Consider the following 12,448-nt stretch of genomic DNA (forward strand, 5'->3'; position numbering starts at 1 on the left):
TGAGCCATTTCCCATTTCCATTATGGGACTGATACTCCAGGTACCCCATTTCCCAGGGCTGCCCTCATCTGGGGCATGGACTTTGCTTCTACTTTATCCTATCTTCATGTGCCTGACTGCTAGGGACCTCAGCCTGAGTTGGTGCCAAAATCCCTAACAAGGCCAGAAAGGAAGGCTCAGAGCATGTCAGGAGATCAACAGGAGAAAAAAGAAACTATGTAAATATCCTGTTTCTCATCATACTTTTACCCACTTATTCTAGTATCCATGATGGTTAATTTTATGCGTCAACTTTGCTAAGCTATAATATGCAGTTATTCAATCAAACACTAATCTAGGTGTTGCTGTGATGGTATTTTGTAGATGTAATTAGTATTTACAATAAGCTGATGTTAAGTTAAAGAGACTATCCTTGATAATGTGGGTGCCCTCACCCAATGAATTGAAAGACATTAAGAGCAAAACAGGTTTCCTAGAGGAAGAAGAAATTTTGCTTTAACACTACAACTTCAGCTCCTCCCCAGGGGTTTCCAGCTTGCCAGCCTGCCCTACAAATTTCAGACTTGCATCCCCCACAATCACATAAAGTCAATTCCTTAAAAAAAAAAAAATATGTCTACCCACCTACCTATCTCCTACTAGTCCTGTTTATCTCCTACCAGTTCTGTTTCTCTGAAGAACTCTAATGCAACATCCTATAATGGTTCTTACCTACAAAAATTATTACTGTAGTGTTTGAATAGTGACTTTCTATTTCCCTCATTCCTTCTACATTTTCTAGTTGGAATTCTACTATAAGAAAGAGCTGGCTGGGAGTGGTGGCTCATGCCTGTAATCCTAGCACTTTGGGAGGCCGAGGCAGGTGGATCACTTGCGGTCAGGAGTTCGAGACCAGCCTGGCCATCATGGTGAAACCCCATCTCTATAGAAAATACAAAAATTAGCTGGGCATGGTGGCAAGTGCCTGTAATTCCAACTACTCAGGAGGCTGGGGCAGGAGAATCACTTGAACCTGGGAGGCGAAGGTTGCAGTGAGCCAAGACTGCACCGCTGCACTCTAGCCTGGACAACAGAGAGAGACTCCATCTCAAAAAAAAGAAAAGAAAGAGCTATTTTGTTTCCCCCACATATTTACATATTCAAGTATTCATTTATATTAGTAGACTCATGAATATTTGTTGTTCCATGGTCTACAACCTAATTCTGCCATTATTTATTTCATTGCTCAAACTGTCCTACCTTTGGTGATTGGGAGCACCTTCAAGTCGGCTGTGTCCTTTCAACATGCCCCATTATTTTTCTGAGCACTTCTTTACTTCTGGCACCACAAGATACTCCAACTCAACTTGTATTTTTTCTGCCCTAGTCCTGCAAACAGCTATTTCTCCAAGAAGCCCATGCTGTTTTCAATGGAGAATGGTATTTAGAAACCAAGATGTAGATACTACATATGCTTTTTGCTGCTGAGGTGTCATTGCTGTCAGTGGACTGGGAAATACACATATGTACACTAAGACATATAGATATATACAACTATATTTATTTCTGTAGCTATCCATCTTTGTGTGTCTGTGTGTGTGTGAGAGACAGAGAGAGAGAGCGAGAGAAAGAGAGAGAGACAAAGAGATAAACTATGAGTTCACACTGATAGCTCCATTTAAAGGTGTCTGATAGGTAGGTGGCCAGGGAAAGTCTCTGTGTGAAAAACAAAATCACTGTAGAGAAGCAGGAAGGACAGGCAGGAAGAGAAGGTTCTTCCAATATTCCATCTACAGAGTGACCAACAAGTTACAACATCTGGAGTAAACAAGGTGTACTTCTCCTTTGCCCTACCCTTTCAAAGCAACTAATCCAATCCAGAGAACCCATACTTAGTGTTCCACCTATAGGGTTCTTATTACGGCAATTCCCTGCTCCGGGGAATTTTTTGACTAGATAAATACTTGAAAATCTACCTAGCAGAGTCAAATTTAAGCCATTTTATTTAGGAGTTTGGCAGACTATAATCACTCACCAAATAAGAAATACAGACAGGAAGACAGCTCACGAGAGGATGGGTGCTGAGGACTAGGGTAGTCAGACATGGCTTATTGGAAGAAGTAGAAGGAAAGCTGGGATTTGTGTGATGGGAAGAGTTTGGCTAACAAGAATGAGGGCTGGAACATTCAGGGCAAATAAAAAAGCTATGTGAAAAGCGAGCACCGTAGAATAGAGCATAAAGGAGGAAATGGGTTGTCGCAGAGGGTAAGAGCAGGTTAAACTCAGAATGACACAGAATGCCAGTTAAAGGAGTTAGCAATGAGAAGTCACTGAACAGAAGGGGCACTGTGGTTAAATGTGCACTTCAGAAGTCCCACGGAGGCTACTAGGACTGGAGGGGGAAGGACTGGGTAGAGCAGGGAACAGTAGTGAAGGGGTTGGAGAAGAACAAGTAGGTGTGAGATGGTCTAAAGCAGGAGCTAGGTATGAGGAAAAGGTATCAACTTGAGAAGTCACCTGACCTTCCTCTGGCACGCGAAGCAGGTTTCTGGCTGGAAAGCAGTTGTTCAGGTAAGGCTTCCCATCATCCAGCTTGTAGATTCCTGAGGAGGCCATCTCCCTGAACGCCAGGCAAGGAAAGCAAGGAAGCAGAAGAGTGAAAAGACACAGCGGAGCACTCTTACTCCAGTGCAGCTCGTGAGCCCACCAGGACCACCACACCCTGCACACACCCTGCCTCTGACACCTGGAGGCCCCACTGCCCTTGCTTCAGAAATGGGCTGGCTGTTTATATGAAGAGGGAAACAAGACCCTGGGTTTTTCAGTTCAAATAAATCCTAACCCAATGGAACCCTAGAAAGAACATGATCCTCGGGCTTAGACAGACTTGGTTTGAATCCCGGCTCTGTCTTTCCTTGCTCTGTGACTGGGCAAGTTACTCTACTCCTCCGAACTTCAGTTTCCTCACCTGCAAAATGGGGGTTATAATACCTACCTTAAAAGACAAATAAGTGAGAAAGACAGTGCCTGATACATATTAAGTCTTTGCTAGATGTTTTCTTTGTTTTAACAGAGTTCGGAGAAGAAGGGGCTCACATTTTAGAGACAATAGTGTACAAATAATGAGACTTGAACTGGATAAATAGTATTTGAGGGATGAATTGAGTTTTCTGATAGATAGAAGGATAAACATTCCAAACAGTAAGGGCCACAGGAGGGCATAGTTGTTCACAGTAAAGAAACAATGTGACCCAAGAAGGAGAGGGATGTATGTTTGGTAGTCTTGAACAATAAAGTTGGATAGGAAGGATGGTGCCTGCTCCTGAAGGGCTTGGGGTACCAGGCTAGGAGCTCAGGCTTCATCTTGTAGGTGACTGGGAGCCATGGATAATTTCTGAGCTGGACAGAACCATAATCCAAGCTGTGCTTTAGAAAGAGAGATCTGACAAAAATAGTAGTAGGTGAAAGCAGCACCCAGTGGCAACTGGGATTGCAGTTAGGGGAGTATTGCAGCAATCCAGGGATAAGCTGATGAGAGTTCATGTTAATAAACTAAAGAATTAAAAAAAGAAGGATGGACAGAAAAAAAGAAATGAGAAAGGGAGGAACAGAAAAGAAAAAGAGGAGCAAGACCAATTAGAAGTATGAGCATTTCATGTGTGGACACAGCCTAGGCAACACAGTGAGACCCTGTCTCTACAAAAAATTTAAAAAATTAGCCAGCATGGTGGTACATGCCTGTGGTCCCAGCTACTCAGGAGGCTGAAGTGGGAGGATCGCTTAAGCCCAGGAGTCCAGGCTGCAGTGAGCCGTGATCATGCCTGGGTGACAGTGAGACTCCATATTAAAAAAAAAAAAAAAAAAAAAAAATGTGAGGACAAAGGAGGACAAGGCCCTGGAGGATCCACAAAAGAAAATAATTTTAGAGAAGTAGGAGAACTGGGAGGTGGAGAGTGGGAGCTGCCAGGTAAGCCAAGGTAAGAGAAAACTCTATGAAAGAGGTAGGGAAGTCAGGCAAGGTGAGGACCGAAAATAGGCCATGAGAAAGTAGGAGGTCAGTTTCGGAAGAAGGGTGGAGTTAAAGCCCGACTTTACGTATGAAAGAGTGAATGGAAGGCGAGGGAATACAAAAAGTGAATATAAGCAAGTTTTTCAAGAAGCTTGATTGTGAAAAGGAGGAGAAAAGCAAGACAGCAGTGAGATGGAAGGTAAAATTGAGAGATGGGTGAATATCAGGGCCAGTGCTGGGGGAAGGTGCCTAAGGAACACCTAGGGGAACATGTGCTCTCTCTCAGAGTTGTGCAAATGCAGTGTCAGCACTTGGCCTCCACCCTAGTCCTAGCCCTGGCGGACAGAGTCACTACCGAGAATAAATTCCAGAACCTCATTGCATGGGTTCAGATCCTAGCTATGCCACTTACTAGCTCTGTGGCCTTGAGCAAGTTACTTTTCTATGCCTTGGCTTTTTCCTCTGTGAAATGTAGACAATAAGTGCACCTACTTCATAGGGCTGTTTTGATGATTATAGGAGAAAATGCCTTAGTATCTGGCACATGGCTAACTCATGCTGCTCATTTTCCATTACTATGCTATTAACAGGATGAGAAAGGCTTGACTACATCTGTAGCCTGAGAGGAAGGAGCCAGTAGGGGAGGAAAGACTGACAATGCAGGAGAGAGATGGGCAGACCTGCAAAGCCATCCCTGAGAAGGCAAGAAGAAGGGCACTCAGCATCCAGGGGAGGGGTTCCCTCACTGAGGATGAGAGAAGGCAGGCTCCCTCAGGGACAGTTGTGATGGGAGACAGATCTCAAATATCCCGAGTCTTCCATTTCCCTAACACCTAGAGAATAAAAAGAGCACAAAAGAAATAACCTTCCATTTTCTATCTGCTATGGGGTGGCTCCCAGAGACTCACCAATACCAATTTACAGTGAGTCAGAAATTCTTTAGGGGTGTGTGTGTGTGTGTGTGTGTGTGTGTGTGCGCGCGTGCCCGTGCATGCATGCACATGCAAAAAAGTTGGAAAGAGAATATAGTTCTGACTAGGGTATGACTCAGTCTTTTCTTCATCAAATTATTATTCTCTTCAGAGAAACAGGCATAAAAACGGTTCCTCAAAGGAATAGATAGCCCTAATCACAACTGCACTTACCATTTGTCATTCACAGATTGTTCACCACAGTCTGATGTCAAACCTTGGAAAAACCTACATTTTACCCAGGACTTGCAAACACAAATGGTTACAGGAGTTGGGCAGGCCATGTGAGTGAGTGAAGAAAGCTGGAGGCGAGGGGAAGAAAGTAGAAGGAGGGTGTGTGCGTGTGTGTGTGTGTGTGTCACAGAGAGAGAGAGAGTGCACATGCTCATAGAGGCAGCAACTAGTCAGCTCTTACCAATTGCTGCCATGCAGAAACCTAAGTCATCGTTGCCAGATCTTCACATTTTTTTCAAGGAAAGTCTGCCTTATATATGAAATCTCCTATTTGAGGGTTGGCAACTAATTTGCCATTTTAAAACAATGTGCAGGCCAAACCAAACACCTGAGAGCCAGATTCAACTCCAGGCTACATTTGTTTTTTCTGATTGATCTTTTTTTTTTTCTTTTGAGACAGCATCTCACTTTGTCACCCAGGCTACAGTACAGTGGCACAATCACGGCTCATTGTAGCCTCAACCTCCTGGGCTCAAACAATCCTTCTACCTCAGTCTCCTGAATAGCTGGGACTATAGGCACACGCCACCATGCCTGGCTAATTTTCGTATTTTTTGTAGGGACAGGGTTTCACCATATTGCCCAGACTGGTCTCAAACTCCTGGGCTCAAGCCATCCACCCACCTTGGCCTCCAAAAGTGCTGAGACTACAGGCATGAGCCAACACACCCAGCCTGATCTTCTATTTTCATGGTGTGGAAATTTAAACAATAAGTCCCATTCAATAAAACAAACTCCGACTACTGGGATTTTCAAATTCAATAACACACATTTCCTTTTGTCTTGAAGATGCACAGCACCACTTAATGCAACGTGAACATACTAGTCCCAGCTCCTCTTTTCTTATCCCATACATCTAACAGGTCACTGAGTCATGACAATTTGAGCTCAGAAATACTGTTCCAGTGGTCTATTTTTCTCCATCTCTACTGTTTTCATTAAATCATTCATCATCTCCCACCTAGAATAGTACAACAGTTTTCTGACTGGGTTCCCACTAAACATGAAGGCCAGATGCCTAAGCCTGTTCTTGAAAGTCCTTGGAGTCCTATGTCCTAACCTTTCCAGCTCCAGTTAGTTTTACCCATTCAGGCTCACAGTGTCATCTTCCACTCCCAAAACAGATCATTCACATGTAGCCCTCCCTGCCTTTGTTCTTGGTGTTCCTTCAGCCTAAAACCCCCTTCTCCATCTTGTTCACCTGGTTGACCTCATCCTTTATGATTCAGCTCCAAGACCACCTCAAAGATTAAGTTTCTTTAACCTCAAGCTCTTAAAATTTGTCCTTAAAGGGATCTAGGCATTTCCAAATATGTGCTGAGATAGATTCATGCAATTTGAGGTAGTAGAGATTGGGGAACCTGCAAGCTGCTGGCCAGGGGAAGGGAGGCCACAAAAAGTATGTGAGATGAGACCACAATTCAAAGGGTCTGGGAAGAGTTCAATTAAAAAAAAAAAAAAAAAGCAATGTGGAAAGCTCAGATTGGGGCATGCTGAGAGAAGGTTTCCTGGCAGTGACAAATATTCTATGAATACAGAGTGGTGCAATAGGAAGGGAAACAACTTTTAAATTTGACTCTAGTTTCTACTATCAAGCTGAGTGACCATGGGTAAATAACTTTACCTCTTTGTGCCTCAGATTCCTCACATGTAAAATGACGATAAAAATTCTGTGCCTCCGAGAATTGCAGTAAGAAATAAATTAGGTAATAATGGACAGAATGGATAGAAAAAAAGCATCTTTCTAGACTCCACCCAGATGCCAACCCTTCCACAAAGCCCTCACTGAACCTGCCAGTGGAAATAACTGCTGCTTTTGCTAAGCTGTAAAGTCTTTCATCAGTATTAATTGCATGGCCCGACCTCATAAGATTACTAACGATCATGAAGGGGTACCTTCAATGGACTATGGATTTCCAAGTCTGGAAACACATCTACTTCACTGTCTCTCTTCCACCCTTGGGACTTAGCTCATAGGAAGCACGCAACAGACGTGTGAGCCAAGTGAAGGATATGATGGCACTCCTAGGACCAAGATATATATACATATATCTGCTACACACACACCGCGTCAATTAGACTCTAAAACCTTCCTAGGAAAGGGCAATATCAGTGGTAGTCATCAATTTATTCCTAACAAAGCACCTAACATAACAGATTCCATAAATATTTGTGGAATAAATGAATGAATGTTGGTATCTCCGTTGGTCCAACACAGGGCACTATGAGTTTCCTGATCCCTGATCTTCCCTGCAAAGGGTTGGAAGCTCTTCTTATGTGTTCCTACAACACTGCATACTTCACCTAACATAGTACTTACGACTTTATTATAATTGTTTGCTCTCCCCTCATCAACTTCTCACCTGCTGTGGGGCCTATAATTACCTTATTCAGCTGTGTAATCCCAACATGTAGTATAAAGCCTACAACTCACTAAAAATATGTTTGGAAGATTAATGGACAGATGGATGGATGGGGACAAATTTATATTCAGTCAATATGTCTTTCAGGAACTCGCTCTCATGACCAATCACACACATCCACTAGAGAGGTAAATGAAGGAATGAATGAGTAAATTGCTGGCTGGAAAATGTTAGATATGATGTAATTTGCCAGCTGGAAAATGTTAGGTATGATGGCTGTCGGAGAAGACGTCAGTAACTTAAAGAATATGGTGACCTGGTTTCAGGTCTCCAGAGTACTTACTTGATCTTTGACTTTGGGAATGTCCCCTTGACTTCCTTCTTTTTTTGTTTCTTCACTTGTTTCTTTGCCTGTAGAATAAATATTACATTCCTTTTTAGCCTGCTATTCACAGCTCTTGAACTTTCTCATTAATTATATTCTACTGTGAGTCTTCTACTCCAAAATTTGTCTTGCCTTTAGTCCTTGCCCGTAGGACTAAAGATCCAAGAAATAGATAGATAGAGATACAGAGATGGAGACAAAGACAAGACATAGATGGGAAGGTGGTATAGGAGAATATAATCACGATAGTGGGGTATGGCTGGAGTGCTTAAATCAGACACCTGAAGCACAAATCTCAAAGGAAGGGATCGTTTACATGATTATTTACACAAAATAAATTTCTGCCAGATAAAAATAGCAAAGTCAAAGTTGAAATATAAGACACAGTCTGGGAAAAGATATTGCCATACATATAATACAAAAGATGACTCACACTCAAGCTTGTAGGAGGCATGCAGACCTGGATGCTATCATAGAAATTCCAGTTCCTTATTAAGAATATTAGGTGAGAAGGTGTAGATCTACAACTAATGGGCCAAGAAGGGCACATAACCCCTAGGTTACATTATCTAAGACAAGTAAGAACTTTATACGGTAGAAAAAAAAGTCAAAGTTCCAGACTTGGAGGCTGACTTCCTGGTTAGCTTTAGTTACCTCTGGTCTCTATTTCAAAATTGACACAACTAATGCCAATCTGGCTATAGTGCTTCCTCCAAAACAAACATTCTCTCTTTCTCCCTGTCTCCCTGTCTCTCTCTCTCTCTCTCTCTCACACACACACACACACACACACACACACACACACACACGCAGTAACGCATATTTTTGCTTGTTCCATTCCTTTGGCCTATCACATTTCTGCCCCTCTTCCTTGCGGGGCTACATACAGATTAGCTTTCCTGTATCTCCCTCTCCTTAGGTTGAGTCTCCTCACGTCCACTTTTTTTTTTCTTTTTTTCTTAAGACAAGGTGTCACTCTGTTACCCAGGCTGGAGTGCAGTGGTATGATCTCAGCTCACTGCAACCTCCACCTCCCAGACTCAAGCAATCCTTCCACGTTAGCCTCCCAAGTAGCTGGACCACAGATGTGTGCTACCATGCCCAGCTAAATTTCTGTATTTTTGATAGAGATGGGTTTTCACCATGTTGCCCAGGCTGCCTCAAACTCCCAACTCAGCCTCCCAAAGTGTTGGGATTACACACGTGAGCCCCCTTGTCCAGCCATCAAGCCCACTTATTAATGGAGGCACTAACATGGTTGGGCTTTGTGTCCCCACCCAAATTTCATCTTGAATTGTAACCACCATAATCTCCATAATCCCCACGTGTTGAGGGAGAGACCTGGTAGGAAGTGACTGGATCATGGAGGTGGTCCCTTATGCTGTTCTCATGATAGTGAGTGAGCTCTCACAAGATCTGATGGGTTTATAACTGTCTGACCGTTCCTCCTTCACACTCTTGCCCTCTCTTGCTTGCCACCATGTAAGACCTGCCTCTTCCCTTTCTGCCATGATTGTAAATTTCCTGAGGCCTCTCCAGCCATGCGGAACTGTGAGTTTGTTGCAGGAAGTCAGGAACCCCTGAACCGAGGGACTGGCTGAGGCCATGATAGAAGAACATAAATTGTGAAGATTTCATGGACATTTATTAGTTCCCCAAATGAATACTTTTATAATTTCTTATGGCTGTCTTTACTGCAATCTCTGAACATAAACTGTGAAGATTTCATGGACACTTATCACTTCCCCAATCAATACCCTTGTGATTTCCTATGCCTGTCTTTAATCTCTTAATCCTGTCATCTTCATAAGCTGAGGAGGATGTATGTCGCCTCAGGACCCTGTGATGATTGTGTTAACTGCACAAATTGTAGAGCATATGTGTTTGAACAAGATGAAATCTGGGCACCTTGAAAAAAGAACAGAATGACAGCAATGTTCAGGGAACAAGGGAGATAACTTTAAACTCTGACTGCCTGTGAGCCGGGCGGAACAGAGCCATATTTCTCTTCTTTCAAAAGCAAATAGGAGAACTATCCCTTAATTCTTTTTCTAAGCAAGGAACATCCCTGAGAAAGAGAATGCGTCCCTGAGGGGAGGCCTCTAAAATGGCCGCTTTGGGGACGGCTGTCTTTTACAATAGTAGACAAAGGGATGAAATAAGCCCTGGTCTCCCGTAGCACTCCCAGGCTTATTAGGACGAGGAAATTCCTGCCTAATAAAGTTTGGTCAGACCGGCTGTCTGCTCTCAAACCCTGTCTCCTGATAAACATGTTATCAATGACAATGCATGCCCAAAACTTCATTAACAATTTTAATTTTGCCCCGTCCTGTGGTCCTGTGATCTCGCCCTGCCTCCATTTGCTTTGTGATATTTTATTACTTTGTGAAGTATGTGATCTCTGTGACCTACACCCTATTCGTACACTCCTTCCCCTTTTGAAAATTGCTAATAAAAAACTTGCTAGTTTTACGGCTCAGGGAGCATCACAGAATCTGCCGACATGTGATGTCTCCCCCGGACACCCAGTTTTAAAATTTCTCTCTTTTGTACTCTTTGCCTTTATTTCTCAGACCAGTCAATACTTAGGGAAATAGAAAAGAACCCACGTTGAATCAATTAAACCTCTTTCCTTTATAAATTACCCAGTCTTGGGCAGTTCTTTATAGCAGTGTGAAAATGGACTAATACAGGCACTATACCACACTGTATTATAATGCCTGCTTCCTTGTCTGTTCCCCACCTCACTCCCAGGCTGTGAGTATCTCCAAGATCAGGTCAGGCCTGGGTCCTACTTATCTCTTTATCCTGCATCTTACACAGGACCTGGCTTACTGAAGGAAGAGTCTCAATGAGTGTTAATTGAACTAACCCAACCCATGAACAAAATGCCACGGGAGCACTTCATGCAGTGGGTGAAGAAAGAAGAAGCAAGTATCAGGGATAGTTTCACAGGGTAGGTGACATTAGAGCTGGATCTTGAAAGATGAGAAGTTGGCCTGGCACAGTGGTTCGTACCTGTAATCCCAACACTTTGGGAGGCCGAAGCAGATGGATCACTTGAGGTCATGAATTCAAGACTAGGCTGTCCAACATGGCAAAATCCTTTCTCTACTACAAATATAAAAATTAGCTGGGCATGGTGGCATGTGCCTGTAGTCCCAGCTACAGAGACTACAGCTTGGGACACTGAGGCACAAGAACTGCTTGAACTTAGGAGGCAGAGCTTGCAGTGAGCCAAGATCCCACCACTGCACTCCAGCCTGGGTGACAGAGTGAGACTCTGTCTCAAAAAAAAAAAAAAAAAAGTGACTAGGGCAAAGGTATATCATCTCATTTTCTTTTAAATAAAAGAAAAATAAGAAGTTGTAAAAGATAAATGGCAACAAGCTACAGGGGCATCTGATTAGAGTGTCCAGGGATTGCTTCAGAAAGGTAATGAAATGTCATCTTATGTTATTGTTACATAGTGAAAATTATTTTCTTTTTAGTAATAATTTAGTTATTTACTGATAATTATTTTCTTTTCTTTCTGATCTTGGCTCACTGCAACCTCTGCCTCCCAGATTCAAGCAATTCTCCTGCCTCAGCCTCCCAAGTAGCTGGGATTACAGGCGCCCGCTACCACGCCCGGCTAATTTTTGTATTTTTCATACAGACGGGGTTTCACCATGTTGGCTATGCTGGTCTTAAACTCCTGACCTCAGGTGATCCACCCGCCTCGGCTGGGATTACAAACGTGAGCCACCATGCCCAGCCTAGATAATAATTATTTTCACATGAATTTTGGCTTCCCCAAGACAAGTTTTTGTCTATTTTATTCAGGAACATATCCCTGGTGACTAGAATAGGGCCTACTACATAGTAAGCAACTCAAAAATATTTAATTATTTAGATGCTTATGGGGGATATATAGGAATTAAAAAACAATACAATGTAACAGAGCATAGTATAATACAATTCTGCTATTTGATAACTCTGTCATGGAGTAGGAGTTCCACCAGAGTAGCAACCAGGTCTATCTTGATCCCTTGTATCCATCAGTACAATATTGGTGCTCAATATATATTTGTGAAAAAAATTATTAATTAAAATGTAGACTCCTATTACATCCTAAAACTGTAAAAGCAGAGTGTCAGAAGGGATATATATTGATTTTTTTTAATGCCGGCTTGAAAACCGAGTTCAGATATACGCTATCTGGCTTTGGGTAGGTTCTTTAGTTTCCTCCTCACCTAACAGGGATGTTGTGGGACTCAGTGAGAGAGAGGATGGCTGGAAGTGCACATAGGATATTGCCTGGCAGACATTAGGCACTCAGTAAATGTGAGTTCTCCGTAACACGAAAACATTACTAACAGCTAAAATGACAGCTGCTTGAGAAAACAATCAGTAAGTGCCACAACCGGGCTAGAAAAGGATGAAGGACCGGCTCCTGCCCACTCCTTTGGAAACTCCACACCTGGGCCGGAGAAAGACTCAAACTCGGAAACTAAGTTTTCAGTCG

At 42.9% G+C, this 12,448-nt stretch overlaps 1 protein-coding gene across 11 annotated transcripts in view; it reads right to left on the minus strand.

The window, feature by feature from the left end:
- LOC105468749 (X-ray radiation resistance associated 1) overlaps positions 1-12,448 on the minus strand; it is a 104,266-nt gene that overhangs the window by 91,612 nt on the left and 206 nt on the right. For 9 of the 11 annotated variants that reach the window (XR_011610931.1, XM_071075300.1, XM_011719071.3 and 6 more), the window contains exons 2-3: positions 7,900-7,967; positions 2,502-2,599 (exon numbers count right to left, since the gene is read on the minus strand). Coding sequence is in view for 8 of the 11 variants with exons in the window: in XM_071075300.1 (XP_070931401.1) it covers positions 2,502-2,595 (94 nt within the window). In the remaining 3 variants the exon portion in view is untranslated. Of the gene's footprint in view, positions 1-2,501; positions 2,600-7,899; positions 7,968-12,448 lie in introns of those variants that run through there. The other 2 variants (XM_071075302.1, XM_071075301.1) reach the window with 2 other exon arrangements.

The sequence above is a fragment of the Macaca nemestrina genome, chromosome 12 (assembly GCF_043159975.1).
Source record: "Macaca nemestrina isolate mMacNem1 chromosome 12, mMacNem.hap1, whole genome shotgun sequence".
NCBI classification, from domain to species: Eukaryota; Metazoa; Chordata; class Mammalia; order Primates; family Cercopithecidae; genus Macaca; species Macaca nemestrina.